Source organism: Labeo rohita, chromosome 14, assembly GCF_022985175.1.
Source record: "Labeo rohita strain BAU-BD-2019 chromosome 14, IGBB_LRoh.1.0, whole genome shotgun sequence".
Lineage (NCBI taxonomy): Eukaryota > Metazoa > Chordata > Actinopteri > Cypriniformes > Cyprinidae > Labeo > Labeo rohita.
In genome coordinates, this window is record NC_066882.1 from 11288352 (window position 1) to 11312845 (window position 24494).

The following is a 24494-nucleotide window of genomic DNA, read 5'->3' on the forward strand; positions in this document are numbered from 1 at the left end:
CAGCACGAAGTTTTTTTTACAGTGTATGATCTTGGTTCAACCTTCTTCTACTCTCTTCCATAGTACTGTAGTAGGTTTCTTGGCCAAAACTTGGTTTTTCCAGAGATTTTCAGTTGGGTTTAGATCAGGACTCTGGGTCGGCCATTTCATTATTTCACTGTTCTTAGCTTCAAGGAACTGCTTTACCTGTTTTGCAATGTGATGGGGCGTGAAAATTGGTTGATTGGGTGCTTGCAGGGAAGGAACTGCATGTTGCTGAAGGTGGTTCTGATGAACATTGCCATGGCACTTCTTCCTCCATCTTTCATAGCTTCTTTATGCACTTGGGCTTCAGTCTTTCCTCAGTTTGACTCAGAACAAAATGTTTCCTATCAGACCCAAATAAATGAGACTTGCTCTCATCACTCAAGTTTGGGCAAGTTCTCTTCTGTCCACACAGCATGCTCTTCAGCAAAGGTGAGCTTAACCCTTTGATTCTTTCTGCTGATGAGAGGTTTGGTCACTTAAGAGCAGGCTTCTCTTAATCATGCCGAGACAGATCCTTACCCTGTTCAGCGCTGAACTGGCAAGCAATTCCAGCTGCAGTGTTGAACCCATTCCCCACTGAGAGTCTCTGCATTATCCTGTCTTCTCGCGCATTTGTCTTAAGCTGGGCTCACACTGTGCAGTCCTTTACGATTGCTGCTTGTCAGACTGTACAAACATAATGATCATGCCACACTGTGTGATCTCACTGTCATTAATGTCAGACTGTACGCGTTAAAACGGGTGTGTGCCAAAAAATCTGCCTGGAGTTTTACATTATTATAACCCATACGCGTTCAGCGACTGCGAGCTGCATTACACATGGGGCTGAAATGTTGGCTATTATTAAGTTCATGAATGCCGGCAATAGCGGCGTGTTTAAGAAGAATAGTGTAAGCAGCACTATATACCAAAATGGAAACAGCGGCGCAACTGGTGTTTATCATAGCAAAGGCAGCATATCATATGATTTCCGTGCACGCCGGACTGAACATGGTGTGTCTTGAAAAACGGAGACAGTTTGACGTTCATCGAGTTATATGTTATCTTATATGGAAAGGAAATAAATATTGATTAAAAATGGATGATTATGAGATGCAAGTAAGACTTGAAAATGTATGTCTAGCTGTCTAGTTTCATTTCCTCACTTGAAATAGCATCAGCACATTGTGTAGGTGTAAAAGAAGAAGTATAAAGTATATTTTTGAGACATAAAAGGGACAGTGAAGTCTTGAAATAATGGCCAAACAATGGCCAATTTGAATAATTCATTATTTAGTGCTTTACTCTAAAGATATGCTGAGGCTGTTTTTTAATGGGAGAGAGCCCTTGAAATAACAGTTTATTAAAAATATGAGCAAAATTGTTTATCAAACCATCAATACATCAAAATTTAGCTATTTCAAATGTATCTCATGTATACTCTTGCATCCCTTGTACAACACGGCTAAAGCTCACTTTAACGTCATTTGTCATTATTTGTCAACACAAGGCCATACATGAGGAATAATAATGATGACCATTACAACGACAGGTATATGTTCTATGTTAGTTAACCATCCCTAACCATCACCAGTTACTTCTCTGGCCTGTAATTCTCTAATTATTCTTTTATACTTGTCATTATTTGGAATAAATGTGCACAGGTAGCTCCTACAGTGTGGTATACTAATTTGTAAGGCAGTCAATCTTAAACCTCTTAACTCTTAGCTTTCGGTTTTCATCAGATATCCTAATTTGTGTTCTGAAAATGAATGACGGTCATATGGATTTGGAATGACATGAGGGTGAGTAATTAATAACAGAATTTTCATCTCTTTAATATTATAGCACTGTCTGCTTATATGAGTGCCTATCTGTCTGACCAGTTGCATGAAAGGGAGGCGTAGAATGAAGTTGCACACCTCCACACTAAGGAGGACAGTACTCTTGTTCCTTAGCGTTAAGTGTTATAGCAAGTACCTTTGTGGTCAGTGGAGCTATCACTTGTCATAGCACATTCGTAAACTCATCTTAGAGTTGCCAGTGACACATTAAGCAGTTTTTATGCACTCTACGCACTAGTTGACCTTTACATATAGACAGTGTGGTATGTTTCAATGCATAATGTGACAGGTATCTGTTTTATGGAATTATTGATAAAGTTTTCAGAAACACACATACTATGTTTGGCATACAGCTAAGTTAAAGCTGTCTACTGGACATACTTTCCCTACTAGAATGTTTGTTCTATTTGCACACGCAGGTCAGCAATAGTTAGACAAAGCTTTAGCATACAAGGTGTTTCAGCCTGGGTAATTCTGCATCCATCTCCATTTGATTTGCACATACAGGCATTTGCATAAATACATAACAGGTTCCTTTCTTTTGGCCTACTTTACACACACTCACACAAATATATATAACCAATATAAAGTCAAATAAATCTAAGGGATTGAAATATAATGATGACATCTTGAGTAGTTTTTTTCAGCTTCGCTGCTTCAGTGCGCAACATGGATAAAATATGAATGCATGTGATGAATATAACATCATATGGTGCGCTCACGTGATTCTTTATGTGTGTGTGTGGTGAAATATATTCACTGTCATTCCAGTGAGTGAAAAAAACATAAAAGGCATAAAAAGGCAGTTTGCTTAAAGTGGGCTTTACTCGCTTAATCAGCCACATACTGTTTATTAGAACCTGCAATTTAGTACAGAAGTGCTAATAAAATTTCTAATGATAATGATTATTGGATACAGTTCAGACTTTTTTTCTCCATCTCAGTTTAGCCTTATATAAATGAGATAAAGTGCAACGCACAATATGGTGGAACTAGTCCAACCTTTAAAACGAAAGAGCCAAACGCCAATTAGTAAAGCCCTCTCATCACTGCAGCTGCTGTTAGAAGCTCAGTTTACTATAGAAAGTCAGTGTCCTGAGACATGCACTAAGGACTGGCTGGTTCAGTCTGAAATAAAAGCTTTGAAACACGCAGCATTGTTCTATGTGTTGACTTAACTTCAGCTGAAACAGGAAGACAGGGCTGGACATATCAAGCAGTCCCACGCCCTTTTTTAAAACGCCAATAGTGTTCCGTTTAAACCACAGCTTGGGCCAGAGCTGTTAAGCTGTGGTGAAAGCCACAATCTCATCCATATTGCTATAAATATAGCATTCTGTGTAGAATTCAAATGAGACAATACGTTTTGTGGTCTGTGCGATTCACGCATATGATCTGCTCCGTGCTATCGTATCTCTGGACTGAGTGGCGAACCGCCACACAGCGAAACCAGACTTCATTCGCCCCACTGGATATTTACACTGTTTGAATCATTCACTATCCCCTATATAGTGCACCACGTTCCATTCACTGTGCAAAAAATACTAACTCTGTGAACAAGTGACCAATTTCAGCCACAGCTTCAGCATCTATTTATAGTTTAGGGGCGGGACGCTTTGGATTCTAGAGAGCATTTGACTGGACAGAAAGTTTGATGAGGAGATGAAGTGCAGGGTGATGTCATCAAAATCATTGATCCACACTGGCGGAAATTAGGGAATGTAAATTTTGAATGCTTATTATCTTGTAAATGCAGATTTTGTCACTGTTTTGGAGCACACTATCTTATAGATAAGTTATAGATAGTTTTGAGACAAGCAATTAATCGATGCAAGTTAACCCACAAACAAGAGCGCTAAAATAAAACTCTTTCCCATTTAATAATCCATTTAAGTTGGAAATACGTCACAATACTGAAGTAAGTAGCAACTTCCAGTTCACACACACTTATATGTTATTTATACAAAATATATTATTTTGGACATTTTAGTATTTCCTAATTCAAGCAGACTTGGTTTTGGATGCCCAAAATAGCTGTCCGTAGGTACTGCAAATATCAAGTGAACAGATTTTCCTTGTCATTAATTACTCACCCTCATGTTGTTTCAAACCCGTATGACCTTTGTTCATCTTCAGAACACACATTAAGATATTTCTGATGAAATCCGAAAGCTTTCTGACCCTCCATAGACAGCAACACAACTACCAGGTTCAAGGCCTAGACAGGTACCAAAAACATCAACAAAACAGTCCATGTGACATTATTGAGGACACTCCATGAGAAGACTTTTTGCGTGGATTTCATCAAAAATATCTTAATTTGTGTTCCGAAGATGAACAAAGGTCTTACAGGTTTGGAACGAAATGAGGGTGAGTAATTAATGACAGAATTTTCAGGTTTGGGTGAACTATCTATAAGTACGTTTGACTACTATGAGTATGCATATCAACTAATTACCAACTTACAAAGCTTTTTAAAAGGGGTCATGAATTGAGAAACTAAATTCTCACTGGTTTTTGTCATACAAGACATCACTGTACTGTAAGTTTCAGAACTCAAAAGTTCCCTGTATTCCAAAAACAGCTTTTATTGAAAGCAAGCTGCCAAAATGACTCTTTTCCTAATTCTGGGTTTTTAGAGACATTTTATTGTGCATTCTTTGGTAAACCAGTTGCGATTCAATGCAGGCTTTGCAAACAGATTTTCTGAAAAGATATGGATGGAGCAACAGTAATGCAACAACATCACACTCAGTCAGAGGTTCTTCATCGCAAATTGATTTATTGCTGCTTTAAGTATCAGTGAACGAAGTCAGTGACTACACAGTCAACGTCTCACTGTTCCTCCTAGCAATATGGAAATCATCTGTTATTAAACTCTGATCAAATTTTGTACAAGTGCTCCTTTTATAATTGCTGAAGCTGTCAATCTCTTAAAGTTAAACGTGAGCCTATCAGTGATTTGAGTTCTGCACTTTTCCCAAAACTCCTGTTATAATCTGTGACACTGTCTACATTAAACAATGAATCTATTAATTTACATCACGCTTGAACTGTGTTAGTTATGATTTAAGCATTCATGACAGAAATTGAGTTGCAATGGTGAGATGATTGCATTTGTGCGCTCAACAGACATAACTGTGATCGGCTAAAATGCCCAGCACTACAACCAAAAAACACAATTTGCTGAGTCAGCTTAAAATCATTTGTTACCCTGCTGCCTTAAAATTTTAAGTTCAGTTAACTAAAATAAGTTTAGTCAACTTGAAATGTTAAGTTGTACTAAGTAACAGATGGGTAAGTAACCCAGCTGCCTTAAAATTTTAAGTTGATTCAACTCAAATATCTAAGTTGTCACTTGGTATAATTTAACATTTCAAGTTGAATAAACTTTTTTTGAGTTGACTGAACTTAAAATTTTAAGGCAGCCAGGTTACAAATTATTTTAAGTTGACTCAACAAATTGTTTTTTTACAGTGTACTGCAGGGGGACTTGATCTAAATATAATGCTATAATCAACATTTTTAAGATTAGTTCATCTTGTCAGCTGTAGTACAAATATTTTATTTTTATTTCCTATTTGTGTTGCAATGTAGTTTTAGCCATGTCTTGTTAACAGATACTTGAGTTTTTACTGGCCCCATTACTTTAAATACTGGCTTATGATCTGCTGACACTGTAAACGATACATCCACATGTCCTGGCCAAAAAGCTGACAGATTTACTTTCTACCGGCAGTTTTAAGTTCTAAAATTATTGTGAAGGCCGACCTGCTTTCTTATTTACAATCCAAGAATAGCAGTTGCTACTGAAAGTGTGTTAAGGCTACTCACACAAGACACAATCTGTATGAATGTTCCCGAACTCTTCCCCCCAACTGACTGCATGTCCTCTGACAATAACAATTTGTCTGATGTGTTGATATGCTGAGACACCATGTTTAACATTCCTGCCCTGAGTAGGGCTCTATTTCAGGAATAGCATCACTGCACAGACATAAAATGCCAAATGCAGACTAACATTTGATACTATATATAATAGGAATACAAGGCATTCTGTATTCCGTCATCACACAGGGTGTTTAAGACAGTGTTTCCCAACTGGAGGCACACCAACAGTATATGTTTTCAAGCTCAAACCCACCTGATTCAACTCATGAGCTCCATGGTGGACTCCAAGACCTCAAACAGATGAATCAGATACAGAGACATACTAAAATCAGCACTGTTGGTGTGGCTCCAAGAACAGGGTTGGGAAACAATAGTATAAGGAACAGACGGAAACACTTTAGTTTAGAGTCTCCTTGTTACACATTCTTTTTAAGTAAACTTACATAAAGTGCCCTTGCGCTGTGGGAGTCCCGAGTTTGAATTCCAGCTTGAGGACCTGAAATTGAGTTTCCAAAATCGCTAAAATAAATCTCTAAAAAAAGAAGTAAAGCTACATGAAACTAAGCCTAGCCTTATAGTAAGAAGGTGTTATTAAGTAATATTACTCTGTTAATAATTAATATTACTCAGTTAAATGTATAATTGCACTATAACAAGACACCTTAAAATAAAGTGTAACCAAACATTCATAATTGACACTGGCTGAAAAATGCTAAAATTTTCTTTAATAAATTATTGATGGTCACTAAACGAAACATGCACATAAATAATTTGAAAACATTTTTTGTGACATAAATTTGATTTCCAGCAATTTTGTGGACATATCTATCTGTCTATCTGTAAAATTATCCAATATCTAATTTAATTATTTTTAATTGCATGAAAATAGCAATGAAATTTTAATATACAAATTAAATATTTACCTAAATCATTTTTAAATAATATAGTAGTAACAATATAAACACTTGATAACATTAAATTATATAATATTAAATTGTACATCAATTATTACTTAATAACAATGTAATAGATATCATTTAAAAATAGCAAATGAAATATATATTAATGTATATTTGACATTAAAATACATTTAAATGTAACTTCTAAATAATATAGTAACAATATACACATTCAATATTACATTATATAATATTAAATTAATGTTTAATTAAATTAAACATACATTATTACTTAATAACAACGTAACTAATATAATTCAATGATAGCTATATTTCATAGCAAATGAAATATATACTTATGTATACATCATTATATGAAAATAGCAGATTCAATTTATTTAAACAATATTTATATGTAACTTCTAAATAATATGGTAATAACAGTAAACACATTGGATAACAATAAATTATATATTATATTCTACAATATTAAATTGTACATTAATTATTACTTAATAACAATGTAATAGATACATTTAAAAAATAGCAAATAAATACACTTTGTTTAAATATTACTTTAAAATAGCAGATTAAATTTATTTAAATATAAAAAATGAAATATATGTAACTTCTAAATATTTTACTCATAACAATATATACATCTGATATTGAATTATACATAGATTATTACTTAATAACAGTATAATTCATGTTATACTGTGAATGAAATTTATATATGTATATATGTATATCTATTTGTAAAATGATCTAATATCTAATTTAATTATTTTTAATTGCATAAAAATAGCAGATGAAATTTAAATATACAAATTAAACATTTACATAATTTCTAAATAGTATAATAAGATTATTACTACTTAACAATGTAATAGATATAATTTAAAAATAACAAATTAAACATATACTTATGACACTTAATTACATTAATACATTAATTACATGAAAACAGCAATTAATATGAGCTAATAATATGATTTTAATTATCGCACATAAAATTAATTAATCTGAATTTATCAGGCATTTACAAATGGAAAATTATCTCCAATGTGATTGCCACATGTCATGGAGTCTGTGCAGGCACAAACACAGCCACACCCTGGTCCCTGATGATGCTGCTTTTCTAGGAAGGTGGTGGGAGAGAGACGTTGGCTCTTGCTGCCAAGTGTGTGTGTTGTTCGTATGTCCATGTGTTAATGTGTGATGCATGGGCAATGAGTACGGGGTGGGTTTTGGAGGGGAAATCCAAAGTTAATGAGCGATACTTTAACACCCAATCCCCCTTCTGGCTAATCATGTTTCTGTCTGGATTAAATACATGAATCCGAACACCCCTCCTCTAACTCTCGAATACATGCATCCTCCCTGTTTTGCGCTGCAGGCCCAGATGAAAAAACACACAACAGATGGCTTAGCGGCCTCTACAAGGGCATCTAGCCGTCTACATGCAGTTAGTTGGCAATGGAAAGCATCGCACAAAATGTGTTCCAGTGTGCGTGTATTTTGAAATGCTTGCAGTGAGCGCTACCATCGCCCGCTCGATTGTAGCTCTAGCTGACTTGTTACCATGGAAACACACTTTAGATGTCGCCTGTCCAGGAGGCAACGCATGCACACATACATGTATGCACTGAGCACACAATGTGCACAAAGCATGAAACACCACGTTTTATATGCATGCTAACACAAAATAAATCTCGACAGGGTTCTCCGTCCTGTCAGGGTCTTGTGCCTCCCTGAAGGTGTTTATTGTATGATAGTGACAAGATTACTGTAAATTTTGCACAGCTACTTGCCAAATAAAACAACTCATCGACATAGATTTAAGATTATTACATTACTTTATTTGTAGATAAGCCTAAAGCCTGTGCTAAGAAATACAGCCCTTTAAAGGAAACCCCGGGTATTAAGACTTATGGCTTATTATAACATAAATGATGTCTCACACTGAAATATGTAGTGATTCACGTTATTTTAAAAAAATCACATTGTTTTTTTATATATTTTGGACTATGGGGGCGTCATTATTTCGATGACGTAAAATGGTTGTACTCAGTGAGCTACTGGTTTGAACGCACTTCAGCGCTCTTCTTTGTGAGCATTCGAGTGTGGTTTAAAAGTTTGTGGTTTGTGGTTTCTCAGAAACAATTCTTAAATCGCGATCTATTCTGAAAATCTCAAAATCGATTTACAAATCGCGATGCATCGATGTGTTGAGCTCTTCAGTGCTCTTATGCATGAGCATTTGAGTGTGCGTTTAAAAACTAGATTAGATTTTTGCCACCTGCTGTTAAAAACTAAGCTCAGAATCAATTCCAGAAAGAATCACAATGCATTCTGAAAATCTCAGAATCGTTTCACGAATTGCGATGCATTGATGTGTTGCGCTCGTCAGTGCTCTTCTTCATAAGCATTTGAGTGTGCATTTTAAAACTAGATTAAAGCGGCATCTGCTGTTAAAAACTAAGCTCAGAATCGATTCCAGAGAGAATCGCGATGCATCTGAAAATCTCAGATTCGATTCACGATGCATTGATGTGTTATGCTCTTCAGCCCTCTTTGTTGTGTGCATTAGAGCACCATCTACTGTTAAATATGAAGCTCAGAATCGATTCCAGAGAGAATCGCAATGCATTCGGAAAATCTCAGAATCGATTCATGAATCACAATGCATCGATGTGTTGCGCTCTTCAGGGCTCTTCTTCATGAGCATTTGAGTATGTGGTTAAAAACTAGAATAAAGCGCTACCTGCTGTTCAAAACTGACTCAGAATCGATTCCAGAGAGAATCACAACGTATTTGGAAAATCTCAGAATTGATTTGCGAATCATGATGCATTGATGTGTTAAGCTCTTCAATGCTCTTCTTCATGAGCATTTGAGTTTGGGGTTAAAAATCAGATTGAAGTGCCACCTGCTGTTAAAAAACGAAGCTCAGAATTGATTCCAGAGAGAATCGCACTGCATTCTGAAAATCTCTGAATCGATTCACGAATCGCAATGCATCAGTGTGTTTTGTTGTTCAGCCCTCTTTGTTGTGTGCATAGATTAGAGCGCCATCTCCTTTTAAAAGTCAAGCTCAGAATCGATTCCAGAGAGAATCACAATGCATTCGGAAAATCTCAGAATCGATTCACGAATCGTGAAGCATCGATGTGTTGCGCTCTTCAGTGCTCTTCTTCATGAACATTTAAGTGTGAGGTTAAAAACTAGATTAAATCGCCATCTCCTGTTAAATATGAAGCTCAGAATCGATTCCAGAGAGAATTGCAATGCATTCTGAAAATCTCAGAATTGACTCACGAATCGCGATGCACTCTGAAAATCTCAGAATTGATTCACGAATCGTGAAGCATCGATGTGTTCAGCTCTTCAGTGCTCTTCTTCATGAACATTTGAGTGTGCGGTTAAAAACTAGATTAAAGCGCTACCTGCTGTTAAAAACTAAGCTCAGAATCGATTCCAGAAAGAATCGTGATGCGTTTGGAAAATCTCCGAATCGGTTCATGAATCGCGATGCATTCTGAAAATCTCAGAATTGATTCACGAATTGCGAAGCATCGATGTGTTGCGTTCTTCAGCACTCTTCTTCATAAGCATTTGATGAGCATTTGACATCATGAGCAAGCTCAGGCCCTGTTTACACTAGTGCGTTTTCATTTTACAATGGCATTTTAAAATTAAAACGTTCCTTCATCTACACTGGTGTTTTCACTGCGTTTCAGAAATGATCTCCTTCTGTGCTACATAACCGAAAATGCAAGTCACATGCAAGTCACATGACCATTCATGTGACATGATGTTATTTTTTACACGGTCTTCAAGGGTATGTAGTGCAAATGTGGGCAGCCATGCCATTGTTTTGGTCCATTTACAATAAAATGCAACCCTGGAGTTTTCAAACTAAAACAGAGTCTGCAGCGTTTTCAAAAGTCTAACGAAAGAATCGATTCCAGAGAGAATCGCAATGCATTCTGAAAATCTCAGAATCGACTGATGAATTGTTACGCTCATGAGCATTTGAGTGTGTGGATAAAAACTAAAGTAAAGTGCTACCTGCTGTTAAAAACTAAGCCCAGAATCGATTACAGAAAGAATAGCGATGAATTTGGAAAATCTTAGAATCGGTTCATGAATCGCGATACATCGATGTGCTCCACAGAAGGATACAAGTTTGTCATACAATTTTGCAGCAACATGGGGGGTGAGTAAATGATGATGCTTTTAATGAAAAGGACCTTTTAATTTTTGGGTGAACTGTCCCTTTGAGGATTCTCAGAAAAAAGAAATAATCACGTAACAGATAAATGTTTTTACCTACTTTCATTTCCTTTTATTGTCGACCATAAAATACTGGAGTTTGTCAATTTGTCAAATCAATGAGAGAAAACACTGATTTCAATAACATCTTAGCTATGCTAATGATTAAATGACTGCGTTCAAGGTCACACCATTTGCACCTCATGGCATTTTATTCTGCACAAAGCCTATTATTTGTTTTTTAAATGTCCGTTTTAGACAGAAAACAGCATGAGCATGTAATAGGGAGGAGGGTGAGAAAGACAGAGAGAGCGTGAGAGAGACTAGGCGGTCTAAAAAGTTATTTTCTGGGCACATTCATGAAAAGCAGTATGCTTGCTTTAGATATCCATGGCAACCTTATGCTATGAATTGAGTCTGAAAGATGCATGGTAACACAACAGATACACTCTTTATGTTTGACAGTGGCACTGAGTGTGTGAGACTGAAAGAGACTGTGTGACACTATGTGTTTGTGTGTGTACAAGGGGGAGAGAAAGAGAGTAAAAGAGGCAGAGGGGGTAAACAAGGACCTGGGCAACTTGCCGAAATCCTGCCTGTCTCACAGTGAGTTTGCTAAATGAATGTCTAATTTGCACTGGGCCTTGGGTGGAGAGGGAAGAGAAAATGCTGTGCCTTTCAATGAAAACAGAGCCATCTCAATACAGAGATAACTGAGATACAACAACAGGTTGAAGTAGGCTTAAGAGCTACTGGGTTAACCAATAAATGTTGAATTTATGCTCAGATGGCGCTCCTTTTTAGTCCATGGAACTAAAAAGGAAGTTTTTTGGAAAATGTCCAGACTGCTCAAAAGACCCAAGCTAATAGGAATTTATATTTTATAAACATTAGTTTAAATATCATCACACATTCGACAATAAGAGCTAGTAGTTCTTCAGAAAATTATTAACTGTTTACACTGAATTATTGTGACATGAATAACCGATGCGAATATGTATTTCATTTTAATAGATTTGTTGACCTGTATAATGAAGCTGTTCCTGAACAACAAACTTTTAGAACCTAATAAACAAGGATTTTTTCAAGTCTGTGTTCTATTCAAACACAAACAAACAAAAGCAGCCTGCACACTGATGAGTATGCTTGTTAGACTGTTTTTTATTTATTGTGGGAATGAATCTTCTACTCAAATTTCTAGGGCCGCATTTTAAAATGTGCTTTGAAGACCTTTGTTAGACATCTACCTTAAACAGATTCATAATTTGCATCCAATATCCGCAATGCATTTGCTTCTAATGCCACATGCCACTGTACCTGCACATAAAAAAGACAAATATTTTCTAAATACAATATAATTAAACAGTAATAATACACACTTGTGACTTATGTTGAGTAGCAGTGTATTTTAGCATTTATATACTATTATAGTACTTTTATTGCAATTTTAATTTTAGATTGTTTTAGTAATTTTGTTATGTGCTTGTCATTTTTCTTTTTCTTTTAATATTTCTAGTCAGCTTTCTTTTTGTTTTAATAATTTTAGTACTTCAACTTAAGTTTTCTTTTCAAGTAATTATTACGGTAGCATTTCTGATTTTATTTAGTTTTTTTTTCTAATATTTACAATTAATATAAACAATTTTAATTCAATTAACAGGAAAAACAACAACAACAGCAACATGGTTTGTGTAAATCAAGTATTTAGACTACTGGCTTACATATGTCTCATCCTCTTGTTGGGAAGACAGAGCCAAGAACTTAACAAGCCGCTTGACTGGTGTTCATCTGCAGGTTTGGCTCGCTCTGGTGGGCTAACAGCGGAGCCAATCTGACAGCCTGTTCTCCGAGAGTGGGCTTAACGTTGAACCGTTCTATCAAGAAGTCAAGGAAATGTACTCTACAGTTAAACATCATTTCCCAAGACACACATATCTCAAGGCAAACAGAAGGGATTCATGGAGTGTGACTCACTTGGGTCTTGTGTTCTCTCTTCTTTTCTCTGTTCTATGTGCCTGTGTATGATCGCAAGGACCTTGCGCTGGTTGGCAATGATGTTTGGTTCAGCTATAACCTCACTGAGACTCAGGTTGCTCTTTATGGCCACCGAGGCTGTGGCTCGAGCCACCATGGGCAACTGGACTTGATAAGCCTTATCTGTGAAGTCTTGCTCCACCCTCTGGATGGTCTGGATCCTACAGGAAGCATAAAAACAAGACACATTTAGACAAGGTGTGAGATTAATTAGTCATTAACCTTTAAAGCATATGTGGCTCATTACGAAATTATGTCCGCAAGCCAATTTATATATTTATATTACACACCTAACACATGCACATTGCAGGTGAAGAGAAAGTACGTATCCTGCATAACATGTCCTCCCTTTCATTTGAACATAATTTTATCTTTTTGAAATTAAGTGTATCATGTATGTATGTATGTATTTGAAAACAGTGCCTGAAGTTTAATATTTGACTTACATTATCTAAAGGTAACAGAATATGCATAAAGTAAATATGAAAGCTCACCTTCTGTTGGTCAGGATGGTGTAAATCTCTTGCACAAAAAGTTCTGCAGCTCCAGGTTTACAGTGGATTGTGCCATCTATGACCTCTTTTGACAAACTGATGTTTTGCTTCACAAAAAACTTTTAAACAAACGAAGAGTGTATTACAGAAAATATCTTAAAAATAGGCCAAAGCACAATAAACACATCAAGAAACTAAATTATTAAAGCGATAGTTCACACCGAATGATAATTCTGTTATTAATTACTCACTCATGTCATTCCAAACCTGTCTTTTGTTTCTCTTTGGAACACAAATTAATATATTTTTTGATGAAATTCAACAGCTTTCTGACCCTGCATAGACAGCAATGCAACTACCTTCAAGGCCCAGAAAGGAAGTATGGACATTGTTAAAATAGTCCATTAACCTCAATTTTATGAAGCTACGAGAATACTTTTTGTATGCAAAAAAAAAAAAAAAAACTTTATTCAACAATTTTTTTCTCTTCCATGTCAGTACAGCAGTACCACAACGCAGCATTCTGACGTAAAGCATAGAACAAGAAATTGTTAAATAAAATCATTATTTGTGACCCTGGACCACAAAACCAGTCTTAAATCGCTGGGGTATATTTGTAGCAATAGTCAAAAATACACTGTATGGGTCAAAATTATTGATTTTTGTTTTATGCCAAAAATCATTAGGAAGTGAAGATCATGTTCCATGAAGTTATTTTGTAAAATTCCTACTGTAAATATATAAAAACTTAATTTTTGATTAATAATATGCATTGTTAAGAAATGTATTTGGATAATTTTAAAGGGGATTTTCTCAGTATTTAGATTTTTTGGGACCCTCAAATTCTAGATTACAAATAGTTGTATCTCGGCCAAACATTGTCCTATCCTAACAAACCATACATCAGTGGAAAGATTATTTATTCGGCTTTCAGATGATGTATAAATCTCAATTTGGAAAAATTGACCCTTATGACTGGTTTTGTGGTCCAGGGTCACATTTTTGTTTTCTTTGCACACAAAAAGCATTCTCATAGCTTCTTAAAATTTCGGATGGACCACTGATGCCACATGGACTATTTTAAAGATGTCCTTACTGCCTTTCTGGGCCTTGAACGTGTCAGTTGCGTTGACGTCTATGCAGGGTCAGAAAGCTTTCGGATTTCATCAAAAATATCCTAATTTGTGTTTTGAAGATGGACAAAGGTCTTATACGTTTGGAACGACATGAGGGTGAGCAATTAATAACAGAATTTTCATTTTTGGGCAAACTATCACTTTATTTCATGTCACTTTTATTATTTCTGCAGGGTATCAAACTCACCCTCTCAATCTGGGACCAGTTGGATTGTTTGGCAGCAAGTGAAGCTCCATTATCATAGGAGTGCATATGAAAATCCCTTGGGAAGTACCAGGAAAATATTTCCGCCACTAGGTATCCATTGGAAAAGTCTCTTTGGTCAAAAAATAAGACAGCAAGACACGTGTAAGCACGTTTCATATTTAATACTAATTCGAAACGCTTTAAATTTTGTTTATTTTTGAACATTTATTTTTGATACAAATTTGTCATATTAACATTTTATTCAAAATGCTGACTAAATAGCGAAATAGAGTCCTCTTTTGAGGAACTATAAATGATTATTTATTGTTATCGTAGTTCCTTAGAAAACTAAACTAGCTATATAGCACTTTTAAGCTTGTATGCAAGTGCAAATATATTGAGATCCCCTTAATGTCCCACTTTATTTATCTTCTCTACTCACCTTCGCACGTTTTTTGGGAAAAACGATAAATCAAGACTTTGCAGCCATTTCAAAACCTCTCGTGGTAGACCAGCCTTCTTAGGGGACTGTGAATAGGCCATTTCTAACTATAGCTAACGACAGAAAGGGAGCAGCTTTACATTTGTTTGAGAAAGAGGACAAACCCCCTTCGGTTCATTGTTTACAGTCGCATGGAAACAGCTTGACGACACGCGCTGGAGTTGATGTGCTGCCACCTGCTGGTAGATCACAACACTTGATTTACATGATTTTTTCCATTCTATGGAAGTCAATGGCTACCGTCAACTGTTTTCAACTGGTTATCAACATTTAGGGTGAGTAAAACACGAATTTTAACACTGAGTAACTAGAATTAGATAGTTTTAAAGGGATAGTTCACCCTAAAATTAAAATTATGTCATTAATTACTCACCCTCATGTCGTTACAAAACTCGTAAGACCTTCGTTCATCTTCGGAACGCATATTAAGATATTTTTGATGAAATCGGAGAGCTTTCTGACCCTCCAATGATAGCAAGTGTACTATCACGGTCACGGAAACGTAGTAAGGACATTGTTAAAATAGTCCATGTGACATCAGTGGTTATTGTTAGTGGCAGACTGTCCTAGAAGAGCATAAATCGTTGAATAAAGTCGTTATTTTTGTTTTCTTTGCGCATAAAGTACTCGTAGCTTCATAAAATTAGGTTGAACCACTGACGTCACATGGACTATTTAAAAGGAACACCGGGTATTAAGACTTGTAATATCATGTAAATGATGTATTTTATGGAAATATGTAATAGAAAACCCATGAAATATTTATGTTATTTAAAAACTTATTTATGCATATTTTAGACTATGTTGAGCGTCATTTTTCCTATGACATCAAATGGTTGCACTCGGTGAGCTACTGGTGCTACCTGTTGCTAAATTTTACTGCAACACAACTTGGAAAATAAAATAGCAAAATTAGTAAAAATAGCAAAAGATAATGCCAGTAGCTCACAGAGTGCACCCATTTTACATCATCAAAATAATGGCGGGTCCCATAGTCCAAAATATGTCTAAAATGATGTGGATTTTTTAAAATAATTTTCATTACAATAAGCCATACAAGTTTTAATACCTAGGGCATGCTTTAAAGATGTCCTTACTACCTTTCTGGGTCTTGAACATGGTAGTTGCATTGCTGTCTATGCAGGGTCAGAAAGCTCTCGGATTTCATTAAAATATCGTAATTTGTGTCCCGAAAAAGGACAAAAGTCTTACAGTTTTGGAACAACATGAGAATGAGTAATTAATGACAGAATTTTCATTTTTGGGTGAACTATCCCTTTAAAACTCTACAATGTTGCTTAGGTATATTTTATTTATTAAAGTACAACAAACAAGAAGGAGTACCAGTCACAAGTTTATTTATATACCAAGGACATCACTGGCCTGTTCTTGTTAAATCAGGTCACGGAGACAATTATTATTAAATGGAAAAAGGTAAAACAGGTTTTATTATTTAAAATTATTATTTATACTCAGCCAAACTATATAATAATACTAGGCAAACATTAACATTATTTATATTGTAGGAAGTTCTTCATAGCTTTAGGAAGGGGCAAATGTGGTAGAAGATGTAGTCGGGAACGTCCCAAACTCTCCCTGATTTGCTGACGGCACAGCTGACGCAGAGAACGAGGTGTCGCTGTAAAACGAACAAAACTGATATGCAGTAAAACACGTAAAAGTCAAATCATAAGTGACTTTTGAGTTCATCATGCTGCAGCGCATTTAACTCACCTTCATAAATCAATAGGAATCCCTCTGCAAGGCTCCCTGGAGGAGAAACCTCCACGGGACGTTTGTACTCCAGGTTGCGTGCATTTACGTCTGCCCCAAATTCCAGCAGGAGCTTCACTATGCTTATACAGTCTTTCTGGGCCGCTGCATGAAGAGGAGTCTCCAAATCTGTGCCTCTCTGCACATTTGCACCTGTGAGGGAAAAAAATTCAGCAACATAATAACACAACATAGAATATATAAATTATGCTTAACTTTAAGTGTGAACTACCTGTAGGAGTGGGTGATATATTAGTTAAAACAATAAATGCATGCATCATGGTACTCTTGTAAACGCAGGTTGAAGATTGACACAGAAAAGAAGAAATTGTTGAATAAAGTGGTTATTTTTGTTTTCTTTGTGCACAGGAAGTATTGTTGTAAAGAAAGTATTTTAAATACAGAAAGTATTTTAACAATGTCCTTACTACCTTTCTGGGCCTTGAACTTGTCAGTTGTGTTGCTGTCTATGCAGGGTCAAAAAGCTCTAGTATTTCATCAAAAATATTTTAATTTGTGTTCAGAAGATGAAGGAAGGTGTTACAGTGAATTTTGACTTGCTTACCTCCATCAAGCAGCTTGCGGGCACATAAGAACTCCTTACATCGACAAGCACTGTAGAGAGGAGTGCCCATGTAAGGGATTTCATAGTCCACATCCACACCCCATGCGATCAGTTCCTCCACACACTTGCTGTGGCCTTTGAACGAGACCGTAAAGCCATGTGATATTAAAAACACAGAGAGTCTTTCAGCAAGTCAGCTAATTAGTGCTAATTTTGATTTGTGCAAGATTATGGTACTCTAGTGCCAGTCTTATACCCACCCCTGCTGACTGCTTCATGGATGGGTGATGGCTGGCATATAGCCAGGGCCTGTGGTCTGGCGTCACTCTGCAAGAGCAGCTCTAGACATTCCAAACTGCCAGCTGAGCAGGAATTAAACAATGGAGTCACTCCATCTATAGTTGTCACATTAACCTGAACACACAGACAACAGCATGTCTCATGAAATAAGTAAAAAGCAACACAGTTTTTTAAATACAGTGCCGAATGCACATGTTTCATGGCTTATGTGTTTACCAAATTATAAGGGTTTGCTGTAACTCATATATTTGAATAGGCAAAAAAAAAACAAAATTAATAAAAAATATAATAATATAATATAATAATGACAAAATTAAAGCTATAATGATTTTATAAAAATAATTTTTCTAGAATTAATAATTTAATAGATAAAATAAAACACACAAACAATATAATATAATACAGTGTAATATAATAATGACCAAATAAATAATGATTATATAAATATAAAAAAATAAAGAAACCATTTCCAAACCAAGCTGTAAATAAAACAGATAAAAAAAAAATCAATTGTAATTAATTTGAAATTCAAATTGAAATTTACTAGCAATTTCTTGGTGAATTGCTTTCTGATTTATACAGTTTTTCAGTTTAGAAATAATAATTGATAGATAAAATAAAAAAATACAATAAAATTTAATTTACATAATTAATATAATATAATATAGTAATGGCAAAAAAAGGATAATAATGATTATATAAAATATATTTCTAGAATGAATAATTCAATAGGCATATTTATTATTCATAATAAATATAATATAATATAATATAATATAATAATGGCAAAAGAAAAGATAGTAATGATTTTATAAAAAAAATAATAATTTGATTTAATTCAATAGATATATAATATAGATATATAATATAATTACAAAAGAAAAGATAATAATGATTATATCAAATAAGATATTTCTTAGAAATGAATAATTAGAAATTAAATAATTTTTTAGAAATTAATCATTCAGTAGACATTTATTATTAATCATCATCATCAATAATATAATATAATATAATAAAAGCAAAGATAATAATGATTATATAAAAATAAAGATATTTCTAAAATTAGTAATTCAGTAGACATTTTTTTCTTTAATAATCATCATCAATAATATAACAATATAATATAATATAATAATATAAAAAGCAAAGATAATAGTGATTATATAAAAATAAAGATATTTCTAAAATTATTAATTCAATAGACATATTTTTTTTTATTAATAATCATCATCAATACTACAATATAATATAATATAATAATTACAAAAAAAGATAATAATGACTACATAAAATATATATATATATTTCTAGAATTAATAATTCTAAACTCAGTAACAGAATCCTAGGCTGCTTATCAAGACCTGTGAAATGATAGTGTTACCAATCAGCCCTGCAGAGACTAACGTTGGCTCCGGCATCTATCAGGACTCTGGCACAGGCAACATGGTTTCCTATGCACGCCTCATGAAGAGGGCTAACGTGGTCTATTGTCAGCACATTCACGCTGTGGCCCTGAGGACAAATTAAGAGAAATGAATATTGCATTTGAATGTGCAGGATTCTTTTATTCCAGATGGTGGCAGTAATGCCCTTCACTAGAGCGCATGATGGATTGCAGCATTCACCTCTACTCCAAATGTGTATTACATTACTAATCCGGTAGAGTGCATGTGACTACAAGATATAAATACACACACATATTAACACAATTTTGTATTTTTTATCTTACGGTTCAACGAAAGGTCATTTAAATGAAAAACTACCTGAGCAATGAGGGTCTTGAGAGCCAGCAGTCTTCCTTGGCTGGCAGCATCGTGAAGAGCAGAGCGGTCGGCCCAAGACCCTGGAGAGGAATGAAAACAGTGATTTGCCAAACAGGACATTTGGGAATTTTAGAATATGAATACCATTTTATACATATACACAGATGCATGCAAATATACACATTGAGGCACAAAAACATGACTATAGTGGAAACCTTTCTATTTTGCATTTGTTTTTTATTACAAAAGATGTAATGTTTTATATGTTTGTTGAATTGTTTTAATTATAACGTTGTATGCTGAAATATATTTTATCTATTCAAATACGAATTCAGTATAAATATGGTATATTTTTATTATTATATTTTATTATATCATATTATATTATCTATTCAATTATAGTTGTAATTTAGCTATTAGTTTAAGAAACTTAGTAAACACTTAATATATGTGTTTCTTTTTTGCATTCATTTAATTTTCTTATTTAATTCAGATTTTTCAGTAAACATATGTTTTATATGTGTATTAAATTTAATTATTTTTTTACATTGAATTTTTAAAGTTTTAATTATATACGTTATATATGTTTAAATAGATTTTATAAATATGGTATATTTTTATTTTTAATTATTATATTATATTATATTATATTATTAATTGTATTATCAATTATAGTTAGTTGTAATTTAGCTATTAGTACAGGGAAATAAGTAAAAATGTATAATGTATATGTGTGTTTCTATTTTGCATTCATTTAATTTTTTCATTTAATTCTGTTTTTTTTTAATAAACATACATAATGTTTTAATTATAATGTTTTATGTTGAAATATATTTTATCTATTCAATTTTGAATTCTTTTTATTATTCTATTCTATTCTAGTTTCTATTTTGCATTAATTTATTTTTCTTATTAATTCTGATTTTTCAATAAACATGTTTTGTATGTTTTTTGAATTATTTTAATTATAACATATGTTGAAATATATTTTATCTATTCAATTATTAATATTAATTCTACAGAAACATGGTAAATTTTTATTATATTACATTATATTATATTATATTATATTATTATCAATTATAGTTAGTTGTAATTTAGCTTTTAGTTATAAGAAATAATAAAAAAAAAACTTATAATGTATGTTTGTGATTCTATTTTGCATTAATTAAATCTTATTTAATTCAGATTTTTTAATAAACATGTTTATGTTTTATGTTTATTGAATTATTTTAATTATGTTATATGTTGAAATATATGTAATCTGTTAAATTATTAATTCTATCGAAACATGGTATCCTTTTTATTTTCATTTATTATTATATTATATTATATTATATTGTGTGTTTTTTTTATTTTGCTTTAATTACATTTTCTAATCTAATTCTTTAAAAAAAATTATACAAAAGCAAAGATAATAATTACAAAAATTACATCAGTATAAAACAATACTAAATATTTCTACATTTAAATATTTTATTAAATATTAAATATTTTCTCATTATTATTTGTTTTGTTTTGTCTTATTTTAAAAAATGTAAAGTCCAATTTTTTTTGTTCTTTTTTTAGATGTAAATGGGATTTTGTATCCCAGATTTTCACTGCATACATACAGCACCATCACAAAAACTGGTATGCTCGTTTACACACCTGAGTCAATATCCAGAATAACTGCTGATGCATTCCACACGTCATCATCATCATCATCACCTCCCTTCATCACTCACTCAAATATAGTATAATATCAAGCTCAAAACATACACAGGACCAGCTCTCTGCTGACACCGTTTGAACCGCCTCACAAATCTGTATCTTTCGATTCTCCTTCTTAGCCTCGCATTCAAGAACAATTAATTCAAGAACACAGCTCACTTTTGCACTCAGGATATTGTGAGTCGATCCACGTACACACGAAACATATCAAAGCACCAACCTTGGCTGGTTAACCAGCTCAGCAAGACTTCCACTTTGACAGAGCTTGTGTCCCTTCAGGAAAATGTTTCCTCCTTATATCATTCTCTTCAAAAAATGCTTTAAAAGAGTCACTGAAGCTGTCTGCTGTTTTTATCTATGTTGCCCTACTTAAGTTGCTTAGTAAATGCCAGACTATGGCAATCCCCTGTGACTATCGCCCGTCTCTGTTCCTCCCTGCCTGATCTTAAACTTGGAGAAGCTGTTTTCTGAGATGCTCTGTGAGACAACTTGTTTACACCAAAAGCCCTCACTGCTGTTTATACGGCCCGGCTGCACTGCTCGAGATCCTGCAGACAAGCGTCTGGCTGCACAAGCGCTTGATAGACTGAAGATGACTGCGCTTCTTCTGTAGTCAAAGGGGAGGGGGTTGCATGGCCTCAATTCTATTTATACAACACTGTAAACAGCAGCCTGGCAGCCATTCCCAAGCTTTGCGTCGCAAGCATGCTTAGTGAACTTCCATGTGCTTGATGCAGCATGTTTATGATCTGTGGTCATGTGATCGTAGGTAGCCTGCTGTGATGCAAAGCACACAAATATGAGTCTTAAGAATGTGCTTTGGAATGCGATTATGGTACTTGAACTGAAAAGCATGTTTGAAAAGATTTATAATGTAAAACTGAACTCCTTGTTGTGGTCCTCAATGACAGCTAACCCTTGTGCAATAGTAATATTCCCCATGTTCCATACATATCCATGCAAACGGGCCATCATAAAGGGCAAACGCTGGCAATAGGAAATTAAATCCACACCCAAGTGGTGAGCGGTGATGTAAGTGCTCGCTCTACTTACCATGCCCTTGACCATTATCATAGAACTCTGCTGAAATCCGGGCAGCCTCCTTGCGGTTGCCTTTGATGATGTAGAAGTGCGTGAGTAGATTAAGGGTGATTCTAACGAAAAGTTTGAAGCAGAAGAGGGACAGGATGGTGAGGTAGACATTGGACAGCTGTGCTGCGAATGGCCTGTATTCCTCTGTGGTCTCTGTCATGGCTGTGTATAGAATGTTTTGTGGCTGAAAAAAGCAGAGTGCACTGCTGTACGCCACCCCAACAGCACCCCCCATGCACTTGGGTCCTTACTGCAGCTCAAGTAAGATTTGGATATTATTTGTTTTAAAGGCGGAGCTTGGCCAAAATTAAAATTCAGTGTGGGTTTACAACTAAATGTTGTATTTTGTTTCCATGGACTGATAAAGACAGCTCTTTTTAGTACATTCATAGTGACTACATCTATCGGCCTCAACAAGTCTGTAGAAGTTACATAATAAATATGGTATCTTTTTATTATTATATTTTATTATATCATATTATATTATCTATTCAATTATAGTTGTAATTTAGCTATTAGTTTAATAAACTTAGTAAACACTTAATATATGTGTTTCTATTTTGCATTAATTTAATTTTCTTATTTAATTCAGATTTTTCAGTAAACATATATCCTTATTCACAACGTATGAGCAGTGCCAATAAATATAAGGGAAGTGACCATACTTTAATATGTACATCAATCCCCAAGGCTACATTTGTTTGGTCAAACATACAGTAAAAACAGTAGAGGCTACTGTTATTAAATATTATTACAATTTAAAATAACTGTTTTCTTACATATATATATATATATATATATATATATTTATATTTGTATTTTTTTTTAATGTAATTTATTTTTGTGCTGGCAAAGCTCTTGTTTTTAATTAATACACTACTAGTCAAAAGTTTTTGAACATTAAGATTTTTTTATGTTTTTTAAAGAAATGTCCGTTCGGCTCACCAAGCCTGCATTTTTTTGATCCAAAGTACAGCAAAAGCAGTACATGTTTAAAATATTTTTACTATTTAAAATAACTGCTTTCTATTTAAAAAAAATTTTAAAATGTAATTTATTTCTTTTGATTTCAAAGCTACATTTTTAGCATCATTACTCCAGTCACATGATCCATCATTCTAATATACTGATTTGCTTAAAAAACATTTATTATTATTATTATTATCATTATTATTATGTTGAAAACAGTTGAGTAGAATTTTTCAGGTTTCTCTGATAAATAGGAAGTTCAGAAGATTTCAGTTCAGATTGTAAATGTCTTTATCATCACTTTTTGACCTTTTGAAATGGTATAGTGTATAATGTTACAAAAGCTTTTTATTTCAGATAAATGCTGATCTTAGGATCTTTCTATTCATCAAAAAATTCTGAAAAAAGTACTTAACTGCTTTAAAGATTGATAATAATAATAATAATAAAAAAAAAAAATGTTTCTTGAACAGCAAATCAGCCTATTAGAATGATTTCTGAAGGATCATGTGGCACTGAAGACTGGAGTAATGATGCTGAAAATTTAGCTTTGATCACAGAAATAAATTACATTTTTAAAATATATTCAAATAGAAAACAGTTATTTTAAATAGTAAAAATATTTCACAATTATACTGCTTTTGCTGTATTTTGGATCAAGTTAATGCAGGCTTGGTGAACAGAAGAGACTTCTGAGAGAAAAAAAAACATGAAAAATCTCACTGTTCAAAAACTTTTGACTGGTAGTGTATATCCTTAATTTTCTTTTAATTAAAACAGCATTTATTTGAAACAGAGATTTTGTATCACTAGAAATGTCTTTAATGTCACTTTTGATCAAATTAATGCATCCCTGCTGAATAAAACAATTAATTTTTGTTCAAATTAACTTTTGAACAGTAGTGTATATTCAAAGTAGGCCTAATATAAAAACCTGCATTCAGTAAAAAAAAACAAAAATAAATGTGATTTGGTTAATTCAGGCTACAATATGTATCTTTTTAACTGTTGTGTAACAGGATAATGACATTTGCATGGCCACAGA

General features: G+C 33.8%; 2 protein-coding genes across 3 annotated transcripts; both read right to left on the reverse strand.

The window, feature by feature from the left end:
• Positions 1–10980: 10980 nt before the first annotated feature.
• Positions 10981–15454, reverse strand: spata4 (spermatogenesis associated 4). The gene is made up of 6 exons (XM_051127981.1): positions 15212–15454; positions 14770–14899; positions 13447–13565; positions 12893–13113; positions 12640–12792; positions 10981–12235 (listed from the first exon to the last, which is right to left on the reverse strand). Exons 1-5 carry the CDS (start codon positions 15310–15312, stop codon positions 12680–12682), a joined length of 684 nt encoding a protein of 227 aa, XP_050983938.1. The 5' UTR covers positions 15313–15454; the 3' UTR covers positions 10981–12235; positions 12640–12679.
• Positions 15455–16612: 1158 nt separating this feature from the next.
• On the reverse strand, positions 16613–22661 carry asb5a (ankyrin repeat and SOCS box containing 5a). 2 transcript variants are annotated; one of them, XM_051127978.1, is made up of 7 exons: positions 22442–22661; positions 19676–19755; positions 19317–19424; positions 17870–18023; positions 17610–17744; positions 17006–17197; positions 16613–16910 (listed from the first exon to the last, which is right to left on the reverse strand). In XM_051127978.1, exons 1-7 carry the CDS (start codon positions 22638–22640, stop codon positions 16783–16785), a joined length of 996 nt encoding a protein of 331 aa, XP_050983935.1. In that variant the 5' UTR covers positions 22641–22661; the 3' UTR covers positions 16613–16782. The 2 variants fall into 2 exon arrangements, with proteins under 2 accessions (XP_050983935.1, XP_050983936.1); XM_051127979.1 differs by lacking the exon at positions 22442–22661 and adding an exon at positions 21326–21998.
• Between the last annotated feature and the right edge of the window lie 1833 nt (positions 22662–24494).